Genomic DNA, 23,294 nt, shown 5'->3' with positions numbered 1-23,294 from the left:
CAGCAGTAAATGCAAACAATTTGACATCAGAGCTTGAGGTTGATTGTGAACCAAATGCAAAAGTTTTCTACTAGAGTCCCATGAGTAGCCCAGGAGACTATAGGAATCGTTACACAACTTCTTCCTACTAAGTAAAACTACATGAAGAAAACAGCTTTATCTCTATTGTCACAAGAGTAGCCATAAGCATAATGAAATTGCAAGGCAGTATTCACTTGTCTATTTATTAATTTAGTATTAATAGGATGCAAATCAATTAAAAAGCCTTTGAATTACATCAAAAGAATTAGAATACAAAAAAAATGGAGGGAATAATTTCTATGACATACTGATTTTTTTAAATACACTTTTTGAAATGCATTTTTGAAATGCTTTTACAGAAGTTAATATTTCAAAGACGATGGAAACAATTTGCAGAATTCAAATTATGTACTTTTGTTTTTTGTATTCTTAAATCAGTAGGTCATCCAGTGATTAGGCAATATTCCCACGAACTGATAACACATTTAGAAAAAAAAAAAATTAAGAGTTATCTTGTAAAAATGTACGCCATTTGTAAAAAACATCCGAACAGTTACTTATACCTACGGAGTCATTCTACAGACCCTGCAGAGAAGTCAAAAATCCCTGTTACCTCACTCATTCTATTTAAATCAAAGCTGGAGTGTTATATTTTGGGGTTCTTTCCTGTCTTCCATTCAAAAGAAAAATTACTTGAAAACAGCATCCACACATTATATCACTCCTGGAGCCACACAGTGACATTCCACAATGGGCACATAGGTCATGCTCTTGCTGGGAGTATGAGCAAGAAAGTTTCCTGAACTCTAAGATTTACAGTATCGCACTTTGAACAGAGAGCAACTACTCGTTTTATTACATACTTTTCACTGCATAAACTGTATTGAAATTAATTACATTCTGAATAAAAGAATTCAACTTGGTCCAGCATATCAGAACTGCTCAGTGGCTTTCTCTCCCTAAGAGAAATTTCCTTGCTTTCAGAAGTCATGCAATGACAAACAATATCCACACCACATCTTATTTCACCCTAAGTCCTCAACAAAATGCCTCAGTGAATTTTCCTCCTTTCTTCAGCCCCCAAACTGAGTTTTAACTGCAAACACCAATTGAAAAAATTAAAGAAAACTGAATATGTACCTTTTGCCCACTGCTTAAAAAGCCTATGACTGTCTTTGCATGATACACAAAAAAATGCACCCTGCCCAAACTGCAAAACCACACTCTGAAAATTTACTGTCTTATTTAACTACATCTAAATTAAATGATTAAACTTATTAAAATATAATACTGTATACTGAAATGTTTACAGGACTTAAGCATGATTATTATTACTGTTCATATGCTGAGTAACAGCATTTTGCTTTTTCTCCAATTTACTTCCATTTTGGAAGTAATTTCTGTACAAGTCACCCAGCCAACACTCAACCTCTGAAATACAGACTGGGATACAGTGGTAAAGATACTATTATTCCACAACAGTAATGCCAGGCCTAAGCATGTGAAAAAGAGAACCATAATTTATTACACAGAAAATTAGCATCTTCATTCTTCCAGCCAATAACTATTTTAGCATTAGAGAAGTTGTGAGTACCTGGTAGAGACAACCTGATGAACAAAAGAGATACCCACTTCAAAAGTCTGTCTTTTAAAAGTTTGGTAAGGTACCAATTTTAACGATAGGATGGTCTCTTACTGAAATACACTAGTGAGTAGAATCTGTTTATGAAGCTTCTGAAGCAGATTCTCACAGGAAAATGCTTTGATGTCCACAAACCAATACAGACTGAAAATATCATGCCAAGGTTTTCAGGCCTGTAAGTAATATCAAACACGCTCAACCACAAATACAATCACAAGTTGTGGATGCTCTGTACTGTTAACTCTCTCAGTCTTCTGCTTGTGTTGATTTTCATCCATATGACTACACCCAAGTAAAACGAACTCAGGAGAAGCCAATGTATATGCAGACAGCAATCATTACAGGGGAATACAAACTGAGGAGAGACTACACACAATCACGAGCATAACTGCTATTTTAAAGCTGGTCTTAACTCTGAAAACTATCTCAGGAGACTAACACTATATGAAGCTACACACAAACTTGCACACAGCATCCTATACACAGGTAAGATTAAAAGATTTTGAGGACGTGCTGTGTATAGAGCAAACTTGATTACCACTGAGATTCAATTCAAAAGCTACCCTAAAGAGTCAGATCAACTACTCTTGATTGCTGCACTTTACAGGAATTAAACTTTTGTAGAACAGATCCCATTCAAGTAACATTTTTAGAGAATTTTAGAATCATTTAGGTGGGAAAAGACCTTTCAGATAATCGAGTCCACTTGTTAACCTATCATTGCCAAGTCCACCACTAAACCACAGTCCCTGCAACTTTTAAATACCTCCAGGAATGGTGATTCCACCACTCCCCTGAGCAGCAGCCTGTTCTATTGCTTTACAACCATTTTGATGAAGAAATTTTTTTTAATATCTAATTTAAACCCCCCTTGGCACAACTTGAAGTCCTATTGTCCTACCTCTCAAGGTTACTTGGATTTAGTTTCTCAGTAGTCTGTCTGTATGTCTAGGAAAAAAACTGCAATAAACAATATTTCTTCTAACATTTTAATTACAAATACAATCTAATAATGTTCTTTTAGAAGTTTTACATAATTTCTTGTTACAACTTCTCATCCACATGAGAAGCAGAATGAAAAGTAATGTGACAACTTCAGAACAAGTGTCCTGGTTTGGGCTGGGACAGAGTGGTTTTCTTTTTAGTTAGATTTTTTTAATTTAGTATGAGAATGCTGATAACACACTGAATGTTTTGGTTGCTGCTAAGAAGTGTTACCTTGAGTCAAGGATTTTTCAGTGTCTCATGCTCTGCTAGTGAGCTGCACAGAAAGCTGGCACAGAGGGTAGCCAGGACAGGATGTCGCAAACTGGCCAAAGGGATATTCCACAGCACAGAGCATCACACCCAGCATATAAACTGGGGGAGTTACCCAGAACAGGGTCTATCACTGCTCAGGGACTGGCTGGGTACCAGGCAGTGGCTGGAGGGCAACTCTGTCACTTCTTTCTCTTGGGTTCTGTTAGACTCTTTCCTTCTTCTTTTCATTCCTATTATAATTAACATATTTTGTTTCAATTATTAAATTGTTCTTATCTCAACCCATGAAGTTTACCTTAACTTCCCAATTCCCTTCCCCACAGGTGGGAGATGAAGGGAGTCAGTGAGTGACTGCATTGTACTCAGTTGCCAGCTGGGATTAAACCTCACCATCTTAGTCACAAAAATATCCTCACAATTTCAATTTCCTCAGTGTAATGTCAGAAGAGCTGCCAGCATCTCAACCCCCTGCTCAACACAAGGGATTACTGCAAAAACTGACTACAGAAAACTGCTTTCTAGAAAGTAAGAAGAGTAAGAAGATCGTGATATTTAAAATATATTCCAGTGTACTAGGAAAGTTTACACTTGGAAAGACCCCTTAGTATTGACTAGACAAGTAACCTACAGTGTACCACTAACATGTTTCCAATTAAGAGAGATTAACCACGTCTACTGCATAAATCCATAGAAGCATTTTTATTGCAGCAGAATCATCTTCCGCTCTGGTAATAACATTTACAAAAGGATTTTGAGGTGTGGTTTTGAATACAATATGGAAAAAGGACAATTATTTCCTACAAAGACAAGAAAATCAAATAAACAGATTAAGTCTAATGACTTGTCACCTCTTGGCAAATACACAGAACTGCCTGCAAAGCCTGCAGTAATGAAATGATGTAGTCAGTGTTCAGGGAGGGCTGACCATTTCAGTTTTAGTATATGATCAGGCTCACACTGGTTCAATCTGTATTTGTCACAAATCATTCCTACCCTTTGCATTAAACTGTTTAATACACTTAAACACACACAGGCTGATGTGATTTTACGCCAGTCACAGCATCCTAGCATTTTGCATTCATTTTTCTCAAGATATGTTTTTACTTATTGTTTCCAGTAACTACTCAATGACAACACTGAAAAGTACTTGCAGGACATCTTAAGCGCTAACTAATCAGACATCATGATTTAATATCACATACAAACTCATACTGCTGTAGTCATGCATACCATGAGTACTACAGAATCTCAAAGAAACAAAGTAAAAAAGTTCATATTAGCCAAGCTATGACAACTACAAAAAGGTCAAGAAACAAACAAGAAATCATAGCATAGTGCTGGTAATTTCAATACCTCACTTGAAAGCAGGGACCCAAGTTTTAAGAATTAAGATATTACTGAGATGATGTGCTGACACAGAGTGTGATATTGCACAACTTTAGAAACCATTAAACGGAGATATGAGAACCTGAAACAGCTCAGCTCACTTCCAAACACTTCACATTTTTACAGCTGTGCATGAAGCATGACAGAAGATAGAAAGATTTCACATGAAAATGACATATGGGTGTTTTTGCTCATGAGTGACAAAATGAGAGCAATAATTAAAAAGCACTACAATAATACAACTTTAATCATTCTGGTAGAAAGGTAACAAAACAGTAAGCAGTAGAATCTTTCTGTAGATAGCAGTTATTCCTTTCCTTCAAAGCTATCCCAGGCATACAGCAATGCTGCATAACTGAGTTCAATATTAACACTTCCCTGGCTTTAATGAACTCTGCTCTTAAAAAACAGTATCATGAGAGCCTTTGTCCAAGATGTAGTTCCTCTAATACCATACCAGATTCCAGAAAAAATGTTACATGGTTTCAAAATTTAGCTGATTACACAGCTGAATAGAATTTGCATTACAATTTTCACACCTCAAACCAGTAAATAAAAGGATTCAGGGTATCTGGACTGTCCTTCAAATGCACCTTATTACAACACATGACTTATATCTCTTTAGTGGAAGCTGTCCCTGCCCATGACAGAGGTGCTGGAACTGATGATCTTTAAGGTCTCTTCCAAATCAAACCATTCAATGATTCCACGATAATTCCATACTACTTCAAAGATGTTTTTCCTGTAAGTCATGCTCTCTAAGATGCTCTTTAGAGAATTTTACAAGCAGTTTCATTATGTTAAGTCTCAAGTTCCCACATTAGCTGTACAGCCTAGACTATCAAGGAATCAAATTTTAACACTTCTTCAAACAATAAAGTACCTTATTACTAGAGAGTAAGACTTATCCATTCTATTATCCACTATGTACAATCTGATATTGCTTTACTATTACTAACACAGAATACACAAAAATGTTTAAATGTGAGATCCTTCAATTTGCATAAATTCAGTGAAAATCCAAGAATTCCTCTACAAACTCCCTCGCATTGTAGTGTTAACCAGCAAATTATGACAATACAGAAAAAAACCACACAGAGACTTCAATATTCTACAGCATGTACTTAACAAGATGTCCAAACTCCTCAGCCTTTGGGTATATTTATCATTACATCTAGTAATTGACAGAAAATCACTGAAACAAAGCCTTACTTCTCAAAATAATATAAACACAGAAATGCATACTTATGGGGATATACAAGCTTATTATTAATTTTAACATAAAGTGATGTGCAAGCCACACTACTATACCTCCCTATTCCACCACAGCATGTTTCTGTTTCAGCCCAGTCAATTGTTAAAAAAGCAGAAGCACGCCAAGCTCAATGCTTATCCCGCAGTATTTAAAGCAGCTGAAAGTCAAACTGTGGCAAAATTTCTACAATGCACTGATTGACATCAACCAAGAATTAGGAACTGAGCAAATCAGTCTGTTACAGAAAAAACCCAATTTTTAACAACACAATAAAAATCAAAGTTTAATACTCATGCTTCAAACTTTCCAATTTATGGTATGTCCATGAGACACATTTAACAAATGTAAATCCAAGTCTTTCTTCTGTTTAGAAAACCACTGGATCTGTGTATGTCCTCCCCCTCTGGAAAGCTAAAAGCAAGCAACTTTTCCTATAGCTAGGGAGAATTACTTCACTATTCTATAAAATTAAATGAAAACACTATCAAATTAGAATGCTACCAAATATCCTGGCTACCCTAAAACTTCTATAAATTTTAGGAAAAACAACAACAAAAATATTTTTTTCAAGATGACTTGTGATACTAGTAAAAAAAACCCCTCTGATACAAAATTAAGTCAAACTTATATCATGATCTATATAAAACACCTATCCAATGAAGAAAAATCTAGTGTGGAAAACGAGTGCTCATCATAAGCAGACTCCTTAAATAAGTGAAAGTTTAAGGAACCAGGTACCTGTCTGTAATTTTCAAGGCATGTCTTTTTAACATCATACTCAAAATGCCATGATTCATATTTTATACAGTAATAAGAGTTCTGTCTCCATCTACTGGTTGAAAAACATTAGGTTCAATCATTCATATGGGCTATGACTATACAGATGGCCATACTACTGATCCTTAATATTTTTTACTGAACAGTGCGATGGATTTCACAGTACTTTACTTGAGTTAAGAAGCAAACCAGCTCAAGGCTTTTGGAGTGTTGGTATCTATCCCACCAAACTCTTTTTTGTTCCAACAGATGTACAACTGAAGTAACTCAGCATCAAGCAGAGCATTATTAAAAATAAATCACAGTTTACCAACATTTGTCTTTCATATGTTCAAAATCACAAGTAGCTAATGCACAAGATTGCTTAAGCAAGTGATTTAAAAAAAAACAACAAAGACTGTGTGTTAGGTATTTTAACTAGCCTTGCTTATTGATTTTAAAGTTGTTAAACCATTTGGAACATGAAATGCAACCTGGACAAAGAGAAATTTGTTCTTGCTGTATAAAAAAGTCTAAAAAAAAGTTTCACTACAGTTGCTCCTGGTATGCTTTTCAGAAACTGTCACTACCAAATGAACCATGATTTCACTACATTGTGTAATCTGCAGAAAAGTACACTTGTCTGAGTACTTAGTTACTTTGGCATCCAACCCATATGTACTCTGAATATATTATTTTTAAGTTAACTGCACAGACTGTCATATGATGTCACATGATTTCTTTATTTTTGTCTTCCAAGCCTCCTGGTGGCTCCTCAATTCTTCACTAGTCTGATTACACATGGTTTTCTGGTCATCTTTTAGTGTTGTTTGGGTTTTGATTATTTTGTTAGTTTTAAAAAAAATCAACAGGCATTGAAGACATTTTTCTTATGTATCTACACAATTCAGGCATTTTAATTGGTTCCTTTAGTTTAGACTATTTGGTCTCATCCAAATAATTCCAATTACTCTAAACAATTGCTCCTTTGAAGTCAACACATACAAAACTTCCAATACTGATGTCACATATACAGTAATTTAAAGATATGAGTACACTATCACTGCAAAAATGTTTTAGATGGGTATTTTCATCTTAATAACATAAATATACATTTAAAAGGTTTTGTAAGAGTAACATTTCTATAAATAATGACACTTAAACCCTTTTTATATAGGTTTATTGTTCAGCTAATAATTCACTGAAGAAGTCTTTTAGCATGTTACAAGTTTGAGCATGTATTTTACAGCAAACGTTTTCTAACTGGGTTATTTATTCAATGCTAACACTTTCAAACAAGCAACCATTGAGGTTTAGAATAATATATTTCAGTTATTAATATGGTGGTCTAGTTAAAGTTTTGCTTAGATATCTTTTTTTTCTCCATTTTACATCACAGATACTTGCATGGAAACTGAACAATTGGACTTTGTTCTACATGTAGTCTTTATTAAACTCTCAATTCTTCAATGTATCCTTCATTAATGAAGTGTGGGGTTGTAAATTTCTAATTTTACACGAAGCACTAACAAAAATTATTACATTGACACATAAGGGGATATTTTCCTGTTAGCATAAATAAAGACATCAGGGAAAATAAAACCCAAGCAAGGTTGTCTGAAGGGTACACTTGCCCACATAACCACATAATAAATTTTTTTAAAATGGACAGTGTGATCTATTGGAAATATTGTCCTACAATTATGCTCAAGTTTGAAGCTATTTTGAACAAATCTAATTTCCAGTTTGATATTTTAAGAGGTACACCTTTCAGTATGCAGGACTTCACTGTTGTAAAACTGTGATTATACAGCCTGATAAGGAAAATACATCCCAAGTTAAGAATTCTAAGAAACTGAGAGCTGAGCTTGCCAAGATTAGGTGGCATTACATTTCTCAAACAATAAAAAGCCTCTACATGCACACAATACAGCACGAGACCATGCTAAGAACGAAACGAAACCAACCTTGCTGTTAGGCCCCGATGAGAGCTGTCTCAAAAAAATAAAAAAAAAAACAAACGAGGTTTCAAATAAGTGACTAGAATAAGCTTTCATTAAGCTTTTATTTTTTAAATAACAGAATCAAATTTAACTGAAGTCAGGAAACAAATATATGCTAAAGTGCTGTATTTTATTATGCATGGAATTATAGATAGGTCTAATACTAAGATACCTGGCAATGAACTTCCAGAACTCCCTAAGATTTAGGTTAACCATTACAAAAAAACCTGCTTTGAGTACACACAAAAACATAGCTACAAACCTGATTGAAGCAGTACTTAGAAGAAATGTCTAAAAGCTTACGGCACTATACACTGAAGAACAGCAGGGGCTATAGTTTTTCCAATATATCCTTTTCTAAACTGGGCCAAATTGATCTACAGGCACTCCATGTGAAAAATGCTTTAAATCTGAGACCACAACTTATTTCCGCAATGATGTAAAGTTACATAAGAAAATATACCTACCACAAATAGTGCTGAATCAATTTCATGTGTTTGTTATTAAAACTAAGTGTTGGTTTCTCCTTTGAGGTATGTTGGTTAATTTAGCCATACTGTTCATTTGTAACCAGCCTTTTTTCTGATTACATGGAGATGTGTGAATTTGGCTGACAGCATAGAAGGAAAAAGAAAATCAGGATTTACTCACCAAGGAGGAATCCCTGTGACACCACATTCCATCCTATAAAGGAAGTGAAAGTGCTCTTCCCTTCGGTCTGATTTACAAGAAAGAAAGAAAGAGAAGGTTGTAATGTTGCTACACTATGCACTGTTATGGAAAGGAGAAAGCTACACATTTTGGTGGGCAGATGCACAACTGCCTCAATGAACTTCGGGTGACAATAGGAAGTTCATGGATTTAATAGCCAAATTTCTTAGCAAAAAAAAAAAAAAGGCTTGGGAATAAGTGTGCAACAGAGGCTTAAATTTACTTAATAGCCTGATAATATGAACAAAGAATGTCCATAAGAGGAATGCCAGTGTATTTGTTAGTTTTGTTTATTCTTCCAGATTTGCTTTCTTTCTACAGTTTCTTGAAATAATGCTGCTCTATTTATTTCCTATTGAAAAAGGAGAATCTGTGAATTCACAGGAAGTCAACAGGAATTTTAAGAGGTATGCAGAATACAACTGAAGTTATTGATGTTATTGCTGACAGGACCTAAATTCACTTCTTTCAAAGAGTAGAGTAAAAGAAAAATGCAGAATGTGTATTTATAATCTGTATACTTCCACATGGAAGAATTCACAGATTCACAGACCATTCTGAGCTGGAAGAGACCCACAAGGATCGTTAAGTCCAACTCTTAAGTAAATGGCAGGCACAGGGATTGAACCCCCAGCCTCGGTGTCATTAGCACCATGCTCTAGTTCCCAGTGGGATTTAGCTCCAGTGTGAGGAACTGGAGGTGCTGGGGCATGTGAGGGGTAGGTAGGTGCTGCTCACACAAAGCAGAATCCTGTTGGGCTTCCACCATCCAGGCACTGCCCTCATCCCTTGGGAAGAGCCCAAAGGGTCCTGGACCCACTCTGGGCAGTGAGGGGTTGGGAACCCCTGGAGATGAGGTGTGTGTGAGGGGGTCTCTTGTAAAGGTTTTGTCAATCAGTCTTTACACACAGGAAAATTCCTAATCTTCTACTGTACATTCTTGAGAAAACTAAAATTTGGAGAAAAAAAAAAAAATCTCACTTTCCCAAACAAATACTGTCTTGCTTTGCAGAGATAATGTAAAATGCCTTTAAACATAATTAAATTGGGAATCCCACCAGAGTTTCACTAACATACAGTTTTAGCTTTCATATCATGGTGTTTTATAAATAATATGGAAGAACTTCTCCACATTCCCAGATCACCTTTTATAGGTATGCAACATATTTTCAAGAAAAATAGTAAGTTAGCTCTACGAAAGAGTTTCAAAACAGACAGTGATAATTAACTAGCCAGAATCTCTGGGTCCGAGGTATTGATAAAAAAATAGTCTGAAATGTAAAATGAAACAAAATGTACCTTTCAACCATGGATAGAGTTAGTTTTAGGAACCTGTCACCAAGGACTCTAATTCCAAACAGAACTCCACCAGGTCCACTTCTCTGTCTACCTTGGCACATACTTTGCTGGAACAACAAACCTTTTATGCTGTCAAAGAATATTTTCATAAAGTGAGAGTAGTCTACAAGATTCAAAGAGAATAATTTAGGAAAGTTATTTCCTTGACTCAAAAGAAAATACAGTAGAGTGGTTTCTTTTTAAATTTCAGATGATGTAACCTAATTTTGTGAAGTGTTTGTTAATTTTTTTAAAGCACCCTGACACTTACAGAGCATAGAAGTAATGAAGTTGCACCTGCCAAAACTACCATCATGTGATGATTCAGGCTTTGCCAGTTTGATTACAGTAATTAAACCAGCAGTTTAGTTCACTCAATGATAGCATCTTGATAGAAACTTCTGACTGAAGTTCTTGAAGTTTTAAAAAAATTGTTTTGTTAGCACCAATATAGCTCTGACAAAAACAGAACCAAATTTGCTCAAAAGGAAAGACCAAGTGATGAGGAAGGATGACTTAGAAGTCAAACTGAAGTGCTTACACTGTCTAGGCAGAAAAAGAAAACTATTTTCTTTAAGATACATCACTCTTTGTTTCCCTTCAGAACTCTGTAAAATTAAATATTACAGCATGTGGAAGAGGCTACAAACCACTCCCCCTATATTTAAGCACTGTGCATAATACACCAAAGATGGGAATTAGCCAATTTATATAGAATGTGGGTTTATTGTTTTAAAGAAATAATGGGTAATATGATCTTTCTCTACATTGAAGAGAAGATAGAATTCTGAGGAAATAAATAAACTGAAGAGTAAACTGGAAGGGAAAGAGAACACTCACTGCTCAATTACTTCACTGAGATATTGAGAAAAAAGTCAAGATGAAGGGAGGAGCACTTTTATTTACTACACAGAATGGAATATGATGTGGCAGGTTCAAATAACAACTAGTTAACATTTATTTGATATTTGTAAGGAAGAGCAACCTAAAAGATAAAGAGCCACCTGCTTTGTAAGTACCTTTTGTCATTACAAATGTCCTTTATGTATTCAAATCCATTTTGTTACAGATACAGAAATATGTATTTCCTGCACTGGAAGAAAATCACAAATACTTTTTGCTTTAACAAATAAAATAAGCATAACTGCAAAATCAACAAAAAAAACCCCCAAAAAATTCAAAGTGCAAGCCCTAAATATTTGGAAATAAGCATCGCTGCATCTGAAGAAGTTCCATTACACCCTATAGACATGAAATCAGAACTTTCAGTAAAAAAGCCATCAACTTTAGAACACAAATGAATTAGACAAAGCCTCAGGTACTGAACAAGTAAAGAGATTCTAGGGAACTAAATTCCAAACGCTTTGGAGGAAATTGTGACAAAAAAATTGCTTCATGAGTTGTTACCAAAAAAAAAGCCTTCTTCATTCAAGATAATTTCAGTTTCACTGCATTTTACTTGATAACACTTTAAAGTTAACAAAGTCAAGTTAAATAGATTAAATTGGCTTCTATCATGCCTTACACACAAAATACTTTCAAGCAGACTAAGTATTAGCATTGCAGGTGCATGAATGTATATATACACATCACATATATGTGAGTGCATTTGGTCTTCAAACGTCACTTTCTTCAGGGTATTGAACAATAACCAAAACCAGCAACTGGTCTTTGAAATCTTTAATTGTAGCTTCAGAAGAGCAGACAAAAGCAAAGCTGAGTTTATAAAGAAGGAAGAACATTCTTAAACAGAAATGTAGTAAGATTCAAACGATACGTTAAAATCCATTACATTTACCTGAATTTATATATCCACAAACAAGCACATAATTGCCTTGTCATCAGGCAAAAACCAAATAGCTGCCATTCTTACATAGCTGAGAAAACTCTCTTGACCTAGTAAATCTGAGTTCAAAATTACCAGCACAATAAAACATTAGAGACTGCCATCTAGTGCTTGTGTCAAACACCACCAAACACAAGCACTTCAGTTTTGGACTACAGTTTAAAATATTAGCTTTTTGCAACTAGACTAGCATTTGCTCTAATCAGAACACACATTTCTAAACTATGCATCTAAAAGCCCTTAACATGTAAATACATTATAATGCAAATACAAGCAACTCCACTGAAAAATAAATTTAAAAAAACCCAGTAAACAGTAAACATCAATCAAGTTTTGGAAAATTCAGAAAAAAGACCCTGAAGTCTTTATTTACTCAAGAAAAAAAAACCAACATCAATACAAATGGATCCCTCATTTTAGGCTACCTTTAAGGCTCAAACAATCAGCTTTACCATAAAGTAGCAAATTTTATGAAGGACATTAATTCTATCCAATTTTTGATGCCTATGGCAAGGCAAACTAAAAATTTTATGTTTTAGCAACTTCTTAGTATTGACCTGAACAGAAAAACAAGGGTTTAAAATCTAAAATTTCTTAATATTCTGATTAGTTTTCTCCAAGTTTTACTGCATAAGATTCTTTGGAGGAAAAAAAAGGACACATTTTATTCAGGGATCTTTTTGGCAAAGTTTTCCATGAAAAAAAGGAAAGCTTTTACTGTTAAAAACCAAACAATTCCTGTTTTAATATCAAAGAGCCTATCAAAAGACATTAAGTCTAAGACATTTTAAAACAATGTTCAAATAGATGTTAGATAAAAGAACAAACCTATAAGGTAAGATTACATCTCTGTCCTCTACTAACCTGAATATGCCTAAGTGGTGCTGTTATCAAACTGCTGTGTCTAAAGGAAGCAACGATGACAGTTAGTGACGGCTGGTAAAGCTTAAAGTTCCCACACACACCTTTACATCGGCTAGTTTAGACCAAGACTTCTATTTTACAGTGGAAGAAGTCATTAGTAGTTCAAACAGCACTGAAAGGCCATAAAATGAAGCACACATAAAAATGGTGAAATATTACTTAAGCGTATCAACACCTTTCTCTTGAATCAACTTACCGTAAGCCATAGCAAGGCAAAGTGATGAACCGGAACATTGCCAGAAAAACTCTCAAGGGAAGCAGGGTGAACACATAGAGAAAAGCATCCAGGCACAAAAAGATTCCAAAAAACATCAACTGAATTACAAAAATAAAACAGAAGTACATTAGAAGTTTATAAGATTTACAAAAGGTTTATAAAAAATTACGTCATGAAAAACATATTTACATAAGATGAATTAACCAAATAAGCATAATATTCTCACCTGTTCAATCAGCTGAACTGTATGAAAAATTAATATGCTATGCATTTTGAAGACTATTCAGCAAAAATTCTGCACCACAAGGTCCAAGCAATGAAGGCTTTTGTAGACTTTCACAGCTCACTGAACTTAGCCTTTATTTAATAGATAAACTGCACTTGGATGTAACTGTAGTGCATTTTGCAATGGTGACTTTCTTCTAAGGTTACAAAAGTTCATGTTTTAAACTTAGGGGGAAAAACCTAAGAAAAAAACCTCTATATGGAAAAACCATATAGAGCTGTGCGTAAATGCATACAGCCCTTTTCTGCCTACCTCCTTTTTTCAATATTATTTCCTCCCCCAAAAAATTTTCCTATTACCTTTTCTACTGCACACCTAATTATATCTGTGATAGATCTCCTTCGGAGAATAACCACTTTTTCATACAAAGAAGAAGATAAAATATGAAGAGGTAAACTTCCAGTTGCCCTCAGTTTAAAAGTTTTCTCCTTAATTTACAGAAACATTAAAGCTATTCATTGTGGCAACAAGCCAAGCAACTCTATGATAATTACATTAGACATAAACACTGGAATTTGAAAGCTCCTATGTACCAGACTCTACGTCCATGACATTCCTTCTTTATCTCTCTTTAAATGATTCTATGGTTCTACCTGAATGGAAGTCTAGACATATGCTTTTATGCTTCTGTCTGACCGTGAGCTAGTACTTCTTCCTGCAAGGATAATCACACAAAAGCCAGCTTAACTGACTACACAATTAAGACTAGCGACATCTAAGCAGACCTAGATAACCATGACAGATATGCATTTACATGTGAAAGTTGTATGTACTGTTGATGGGAAAAGAAGACACTGGGGTGTGGCTGTAAACCAAAGTACGATATGCCATCAAGCTACCTATTTCTATTAAAATAACTTTTAAACTAGGTGTTGAATATTCAAGCACTGAAGATGACTGGAACTGACACTTATCTATTTTTAAACTCCCTAACCCAAACAAAACAGAAAGATAGCCTGTCATTTTGTCTCTGTGTCCTTTGAGGACATCTTTATACTCAAAAACACTACTTTTTCTTTTAGACAAACTTCTTCTCTGCCTGAGTGTAATGACAGTTTTTCATATTCTATAAGCTTGTATTAATATTTACAATTATTGCTTAATGTCCTCACTTTCCCAGTGTTTTTACTACATGCTCCTGTTGAAATATAATGTGCTGAACGTTCTACTCCTTTCTGTAAACATTACTTATGCTGCTCCATTCCAGATACTGAGGAACTAACACAAAAGCCTACAGAACTTTTCCACCATCATAACTATAATTTAACAAAGGAGCACAAAGTTTAATTCTGAGATCAACTTAGAAGTGTTCCTTTAAAATGGGAGGAAGAGAGACCACCTTTTCATTTCGTGTAAGTAACCTACTACGATGAAAATCTTCCACTAAAATTGTACAAGATGCTTGAGTAGAAGTAGCACTTACATTGTAAATTATCTAGCTTCCCTAAATAAAAAACGGGCACTCAGAACAACAACAAAAATACTACCCTTTGAATATTACACCCCTCTCTAAAACTGTGGATGTTAAATAAGTGCCTATTAATCTCCCGAGATTAGGCTTTGATAAATTTACTCCAGTTTATTCTCACTCTACCTGATTATAGTTTTCATTCCTATTCTGAAGTTACATTAGTAGGTAGTAAACAAAACAAGCCATTAAGAAAATTCTTCTCTTCCTAGTGTCTCACGTGCTTTATTTCAAGTAAGCAAATTTTTGTATCACATAGGGAAGTGTTTTCTGTACACTATTTAGAACTGATTTCTAGGTGCCGAATTTGATATAGCTAATATGCATATTAACATGGAATAAGCCAATGCAAAGAACTAACAAATTTATTCCATAATCTCACTGTAAAAAGATAACTATCATGTTTAAAATCTGTTTATTATTCAGTTTCATAATATTTCAGATTCAAAGTACAGACTGGAGTTTGATTTACTATGCATAACCCATCAATTGCAGCACTTACAGCATTAGCTTTACTTATAAATAAGACTGATGGTTATTACATGCTCTTACACACCAAAAGTTATATTGAAAAGCTATGGTGATGATCCTTCAGAATAATTTCTGTGCCTTGGAGACAGCATATACTAATCTACATAATTAAAATGGAGATGATGTAGAGATGCTGTATTGTTCAACTGAGTCTCTACCACAGAATATTCTAGACCAAGTGGCAAAGTGTATCATAAATGGGAATGGGTAAATACTGAGGATGTGAAGACACCATCCCTGGAGATGTGAGAAGCCTCCAATCCTGAGCAACCTGTTGTAGGTGACACAGCTTTAAGCAAAAGCATGGACTATGTCATCTTGATGGGTCCATCCCAGTCTCAATCATTCTGTGATTTTCTGCAGTAACTGACTGGGAATTTAGTTTGGTAAAACCAGGCCTTATCACGGCTGAAGGATGAATTTAGTGATACGGAAGGAGGAACGTGAGAGCTACTGACCAAGGAAATCCTAGCCACCCTTCCTCCCTCTGCCACTGCTCTTTCATCTTTAGTTATAAAGCTCCACTTCTGTCCTTGTGTAGGCTCTGGATCCTCAAGAATATTGGCTGAGCAAATCAGCTCACTATCCTAGCACAGAGCAAACAGAGCAGGGAAAGTGAAACATTCACTGCCGAATTATGAGCTGATTTAACTCCTGGAATGGTCCAACAAGCACCACAGCTCATGCAAATCAGGCAGTATGAATAAAGCAGGAGACTGAAGTGCAAGGAAGAGTGAAACAAGCTTCTTCCTTCAGTGTAAGTTAAATTGATTTAGCCCTATGTAACTTCATCCCTAGAGGTTTTGGGAATTTTGGCAGTATTAATTTTAATGTTATCATTACGCTGCAGCCTCGCCAAACCTTATTACCAATGTTGCCTTACTCATCATCCTTGAGCATGCTGCTGCTGCCAGCTCCCAAATCAACATGGTTAAGCCAGAATAAAATTGGCTCACTGCAGGGCCAGAGTGATACCTACGCTGACATAAAGGAAGTGGCAAGAATCCCTCAGGAAGGGCCATAACACTGGGATAGAGAGGGAAGATGTGGTTAACAGTGGCAAGAAGCAAAATGAAAGACTATGAAAATTAAGTAAAAAGCTATAGAAAACTTATGTGTCACCATATTTTTATAAGACTGTAACCTTCCCATCCTCAGAGAATTTCACACCAGAAAACATCTTTGAAACAAATATTTTTTAATGCAAAATTACATTTTGCTGTAGTAAGTTTTCTTTTGCTTGGCTGTTCATTTAAGGATCAGTGACATCTTTATATTTGAATTAATTTGTCATCGTCTGCAATTGTTTGTCTCTGTAAAAAAATGAGTTGCCAGCAGCAACACGCAAACAGGAAAAAATCCCTGAAACAAAAATGTCTAAGTTAGAAACATAGAAGAATAATTATTATAAAGGTTTACATCTTGTTTTTGTAGCAATAGTGTTTTTAAAAGTTCCTTAAATATTTGAATTCAACAGATTTTATCTCTAAATTGAATCAGATATTAAAGCATACTTTACCTTTTCCAGCTCTTTTGGTATCCGCATGCATGTGTACACTCTCTCTCTCCGCTCTGTGTATTTTGCTTCATTGTGTTCAAGAAAATAACCTCTTGTTAGCTCAGCACTGATGAATCTCAGCAACGAAAGATCTATTCAGAAACACACATAAGCAGAAGACACTTTCAGGCATGACCTCCAGAGGGTGAGAAGGTGCTATACTTTTGTTACTTACTACTTGCTACATGTTTCATTTACATGACCTCCAACCCAGAAGGTTTCTGCTGATGGTTAAATAACTTGGTATGGAAGGAGTTACAGGAGATGCAAGTGAGGTGCTCTCCCATTCATTCCCCTCCTGCCTCCCAGCAAACAAGTTACTTTTCCCAGGCAATCAGACACTCCACTTCTACAAAACATTACTCAAAGCCATTACACGAAATGCAACATGCTGACTGAATCTAATCCTTAACGTATTAACAGCCCTCCTAAATTTACTAAACTTTATTTTTGGCTTCTTAAAAGCTATTTTCTCCCTCAGCAACATCAGCAACTTGCTCCTTATTTTAAAGAATAGCTTTCTGCAAGAGCAAAATGTTCACAGATACATGATCCCGAGTGATTTAGTGCACAAACAGCACATGCACACCGAACCTTTGGTGATCAGGTCTTTAATAACCAAAAAGCATTCAAGCACATACAGGTCTCCTGTGCTTTAACAGCTGTGGATAAACAACCTGAAGGCTGACTGACCTGTGTTTAATTAGCTCATATGGCTTCTGAAAAAGACTTTGCACAGAGTAGTCTTGCAAAATTAATAAGATATGAAATTAAAATTACGAAATTCAGGCTGTCAGAACAAGAAGGTTGAACTTAAGCTTCAACACTCATGGATGAGGTCTGACATCGTACCTCCTCGTAACACTTCAGAAGTTACAGAACACTACAATGAAGTTCAACAACTCTGGTTACTGGCATTTAAAACCAGAAACTCTCAGTGCTCCCACAATGCCCAGAAGATGAAAATCACTTATCTAGACAAACAGATGAAAAGCTACAGACACCATGATACAAGCACATGTTCAAAAATAGTAAATTCAAATTTTAGCCAAAGTCTTAGGGACTAGTGGAAGAGGAAGTAACCTTGCATGGTAGAAAGCACTACATTTTTCAGGGGAGGAAGAGGCTGTATATATATCCTTAGTAAAACAGCTTAGGTAACAGCTGTTAAGAGGGGAATGCAAGTATAAACACTGCATGAAAAATTCACCCAAAACTGGCTGAGGCAATGCCTTCTCAATATTCATCACATTGAAGATGAAGACTTTAACAGTAGCCATAAGATTACAAAGAGTTTTAAAGCAAAGAAAGAATCAGCTCAAGCAAAAGTATAAAAGAAGCAAGAGTCAGGGTGTGCTTACAGACTGCACTGCCTTGGGTGGGGGATGTGATTAGAACTTGGGGGGATTACAGGCACTTTGTAGTTTGTGGTGGTGCATCAATATTCTTGTATGTCTGGTACTGTGATTTATCATGTTGCTGATACCGATCATGGCTGCAAAACTCACTAATTACCTGTTAATTATGTATTGTTAGTAAATCATGGTTTCCTTTAAACTAGGAGAAGTGAACCATTTTCCCGTGTGTGAGCTTGTCGCTGGACAGTGATTTTGATGACTTATGTATTACCGATGCACTTGTACTAAGTAGGTCAAAACCACTCGAAGCTTTAAAGGCATTTATTTTAAAACAAACCAAACAAGATGTTGCTTAATGAGTAGTAAAAAACGCAATGTTTACGTATAAAGTTTCAATCAAAGTTCATTCCTTGAAATCATGCTCAGACCTCTTGCAAACTTGTTTTTTGGAGTCTTCCTTTGTAACACTATCACTTGTAACTTTTTTGGTTATGCCAATTTTTCCTTGTTTAAAAACTTGAAATTAAAAGAGGGATGTATAAGCACACCGACTAACTACTCTGTTATCTGCCCAGGTGTGTTTTCTTCCACTTCAAATAACCAACCTTCTGTAACTTAAAAATAAAGCAATCCCAAGCAACTGAAGTTTCCTGCACAGTAAATACATGCATCTGGGCAACCATCATGGAGTAACTTATGGGTCCCTGCCAACTTCAGATATTCTAAGATTTTAGCTAATGAGCTATCTGTTCCCACTCCCTCTCACTCACACGGACTATTTTAGAGGCTTACAGCTGAAAACCAAATGATTTTAAGTTTTTGTCACCTTAGACTTTCATGCCCTAGATATTGAGGGATAATCAACCCTCATTACTGAGGCTGATCAATACACAAGCTCCAGACTGTGACTGCAAAATCATCTCTCCAGTGACAGGGGATACACTGGAGCACGCAGTCACTCAGCCACCTCCCTTCGGAGCACTTACTGCCACACAGCACCAGCCCCAGCTCTGTGCCAGCTGTGAAACAGATTAGTGGCTGACCCTGTAGGAAAAACACAGTAACCAAAAGAACAGCATGAGACACCAAGGCAGAACAAAGTAATAAATCACTTGAAAAGCAGCTTAATTCTGCTATCAAAGCATCAAGCAACATTTTCTTTCACAAGTAAACACTCTACCTCCTACTTCAAATTCCTTCCCTACTTCAAATTTCCCTCTTCTGCTGTCACAAAGTTTTAGACTGTGGCCCAAGTTTAATCTGCTCAAATAGCATACTCTTACTGCTTACAGTATGCTCATTTATCCCCCCACTTCAAGACAGGAAAGCATAAGCATCTTCAAAAAACATAAAAGGACACAAATTCCTTCAGTGTAAGAACATAATGATTTACCTAAGTTATACTTCAATGCATAGCTACACAAAGGATAACCATTAACCAGAAAGGAGAGGAAACGTTGTGGAAATGTGAAATGCATGGCATTTCAATAAGTTTCTACTCTATAATCGTAAGTTTAATCCTTAATACAACAATTCCAGGCACTCACTTCACTCCGTCAATCCTAAATACACACTTCTTCCACAAGCATGACAATACATCTTTTAAAAAGTATTTTCTTCTCCTCTAATCAACTTCTCTTTACAGTACTAGTCCTGTTTCATCGTGAAGAAAACCCTACTATTATTTAATACATTGCTACCCGTAGACGAGTTAGAATTTTTAGTTGCTCAATCAAAAAGCTTATTCTCATACTGTCTTCTTGCCATGAGGCGTCAGAGTGCACCAAAGATTTTAAACTATTTTAAAATTTAAAATCAATTGCTGGAACATAGTTAAGTATTCTCTACCACCTCCAACAACAATCCCCTTTTTACAAAGTTAATTGTTCAGTTGTTTTTCAGGCACATCAGTATGTATTTTGTTGATTCCTTTTTTTCACCTCAAAGTAATTCATACTACTACAATCAAGTCAATTCCTTTATAACTATAGAAATTACATCATCACCTTTACATTCCATAGTGTTCGTCAACACCCTAGAACTGCAGTCAATGATGCTGCATGTCCGATGATATAACACATCAGAAACAGACACAGCACCCATCAAACTCAGAAGGAAAGCATTCAACTGTTGGCACATTAAAGTCAAATCCTAATTACCTTTTTTTTTTCTGATAAGACCTGTGTTATCACATTCAAGCCAAGACTGGGGGAGATAGCCTTGAAAGTTTAACACTTCAAGCACTTTCCAGATTTTCAGCAAGCCAATCAGTAAGAGTGTAATGCTAATAAAGTTATTTATAACCTTACCAACATTAAATCAATCCTGACACACTGACTGACAGTTTTAACAAAAACGGCAAGGCTGTTTTCAAAAAATTACTTGGTAGATACCTGAAATAACCAGTTGAAATGTGAATGTAAATATAGCTGTAGATTGATAGCAAAGGCCTTAACATTTTCCCTTATTTTTCCTTATAAATCCTCAGTTGGAAAGTTTCATTTACTTTAAATGACTTTTAATAATCTGAGTGCAACTTCAAAGCTCCAACGGCACCCGCAGCAGAGGCAAAGACCACTACACTCATAGCTGTGAGCGTTCAACAAGAACTGGTAAGACGATGAAACATTTCTAGCACTTCAGGAAGAAAGTTGAGCGAGCCCGCAGCCTCCCGGCCCGCGGTCTGAACGGCTCCTGTCACACACCGCGCCCGCTGGAGCCGGGCAGTATCGAGCCTGACAGCCCGAGTGCCACCTCCAGGGCGTAACACACCTCCACGGGGGATGCCCGCGCTGCTTACAAACCTGCTGACCAGCCGTAGGTGACAAACTGCGTGACGGGGCACGGGGCCCCTCCGCCCGCGCTCCCCTTCCCCAACAGACTCGCGTGGAGAGCCGGGGCAGAGCCGGGGCAGAGCCGGGACAGAGCCGGGACACAGGCGGGGCAGAGCCGGGACACAGGCGGCCACGCCGAGGGGCTCCACCGCACCGACCGGGCCACTTCACGGACCCAAGCCAGGGGCAGGGGGCGAGGGAAAGCTCCCTGCGGGCCGCCAGGCGTTCCCGGGGCCCGGCCGGTCCCGGCGTACTTTCTGAAGTCGCTCGCCCAAGTTGGCAGAGGCGGGCGGCGGCAGCGCTGCCAAGAGCCGCCCGGCCCGGGCAACACCGCCACGGCCACCCCGGTTCCCCGTGGGGACGACCCTATCCCGGGGCCCCGCTGCCGCGAGGAGGAGGCCGCTCGCCCGCCCCGCCGCCGCCCCTCACCAGAAAGGCTCCGCTTCTTCTTCCTGCCCCGGTCGCTCTCGTAGAAGCCCAGCGTCTCCGTTCGCTGCTGCGGGGACGGCTGCCCGGGGCCGGCGGCGGGCGGCCGCGGGTCGCTGCTCCCCCAGAGAGTTTTCGGCTCCCCGCGGCCGCTGTCCTGCCGCCCGTCCCCGCCGCTGGCCGGCGCGGCGGCGGCGTCGGCAACGCCGGCCATGTTCGCCGCCCGCTGCGCGCCCGCCGCCCCCGCGCCGCGCGCCTGCCGGTGACTCATCACCGCGCGACAGCCGCGGGCCCGGCCGCGCGCCACTGCCCCGCGCGCGGGGGGCGGAGGGGGGTGGGCCGGCGCGCCGCCATCTTGCCGCCGTTAACCCCTCCGGCGCCGGGCTCTCTGCCAGCGCGTCCCGCCGCCCCGCCCCGGAGCTCCCCCGGCTCTGCGGATCCTGCAGGTGCGAGTCACCGCGTTTCAGTAGGGGGACAGACATAGCGGGGCTTCTGCCGTTGTCCGCAAGACGCGTTTGACGGTCACGGTTCCCCTACCCCCGCCCCCCACGGGCCGTGGGACGGCAGCTCAAGGCATTTGCAAACAACGCGATTAAACCTTGAGCCGCGCAAATAAAGACCTTGTTCAAAAATGGAAAGCGAGCGGTGAATTATTAACTTTAAAGCCAACAGGGTTTCAGTGAACTCTGAGCACGAGTTGGCCTGGCCCGGGCGCTTGAGGTCACAGCGCCGCGCTGCCCGGCTGGGCTGCCCTGAGGGAGCCGCGCCTGCCGCCCCGCCCGGCTGAGGGAGCTGCGCGGAGCTCCCGGGCCCCGCAGGGCGGGAGGAGCCCGCCGAGCCCAGCAGCCGAGCCCAGCAGCCCCGCCAGCCCCAAAAACAGCGCCTGAAATCGCCTGGCTCATGAAGGGCTGGGAGTGCTGTTCGTTCCTGGCAGCGTCGTGCGGGCGGTGATGAGGTTTGCCAGAGACCATACTAATGAAAATAATTGTTCCTGCTACAAAGTGCTTGTAATTCATCCCCAAACATGATTATAAGGAGCAGGCAGCTCAAGGTAACAGTGAAGCACTTGTTCTCATGGGCACGAGGACAAAATACCTGGCCTGAATTTCAAGTACGAGGTCTCCTTCACGTTCAGTTCTCGTGTTCTTATCATGCATTCACAGGGCAGACGCAGTCAGCTTAATATTTAGCCACTCGCCCTTGGAAAACAAAGAATGCTTTATCCTTTCTTTGGAAGGCCATAGTAGTCTTCCTCTATAACTCTAAGTTAATTGTACCTCGTCTCCAAGAGCATTTCGAGATTTGGATAGACTGGATGTGCCCATTTTCATTGCCATTAGTAGTTCTAAATGCCCCAAATCTGGCATTTTCGGGCCAAATATTGTATTTTCAATCCAAATTTTGTATCCAATCCAATTTTGTATTCAATCAAATTTTTGTATCCAAATCCAGATCTTGTATTTTCAGGCAGTGG

General features: G+C 38.3%; 1 protein-coding gene across 2 annotated transcripts in view; it reads right to left on the bottom strand.

Annotated features, from left to right (window-relative positions):
- Nucleotides 1-22,271, bottom strand: part of TAPT1 (transmembrane anterior posterior transformation 1) — a 50,891-nt gene extending 28,620 nt beyond the window's left edge. The window contains exons 1-4 of one of the 2 annotated variants that reach the window (XM_085059291.1): nucleotides 21,824-22,271; nucleotides 17,164-17,294; nucleotides 13,339-13,457; nucleotides 8,288-8,311 (exon numbers count right to left, since the gene is read on the bottom strand). In XM_085059291.1, the coding sequence (XP_084915417.1) occupies nucleotides 8,288-8,311; nucleotides 13,339-13,457; nucleotides 17,164-17,294; nucleotides 21,824-22,091 (542 nt within the window). In that variant the 5' untranslated portion in view covers nucleotides 22,092-22,271. The remainder of the gene's footprint in view (nucleotides 1-8,287; nucleotides 8,312-13,338; nucleotides 13,458-17,163; nucleotides 17,295-21,823) is intronic. The other variant, XM_085059292.1, reaches the window with a different exon arrangement.
- Nucleotides 22,272-23,294: the final 1,023 nt, after the last annotated feature.

The sequence above is a fragment of the Lichenostomus cassidix genome, chromosome 4 (assembly GCF_008360975.1).
Source record: "Lichenostomus cassidix isolate B80296 chromosome 4, HeHo_3.0, whole genome shotgun sequence".
Classification (NCBI taxonomy): Eukaryota; Metazoa; Chordata; class Aves; order Passeriformes; family Meliphagidae; genus Lichenostomus; species Lichenostomus cassidix.
This window is presented reverse-complemented; position numbering and strand designations above follow the sequence as displayed.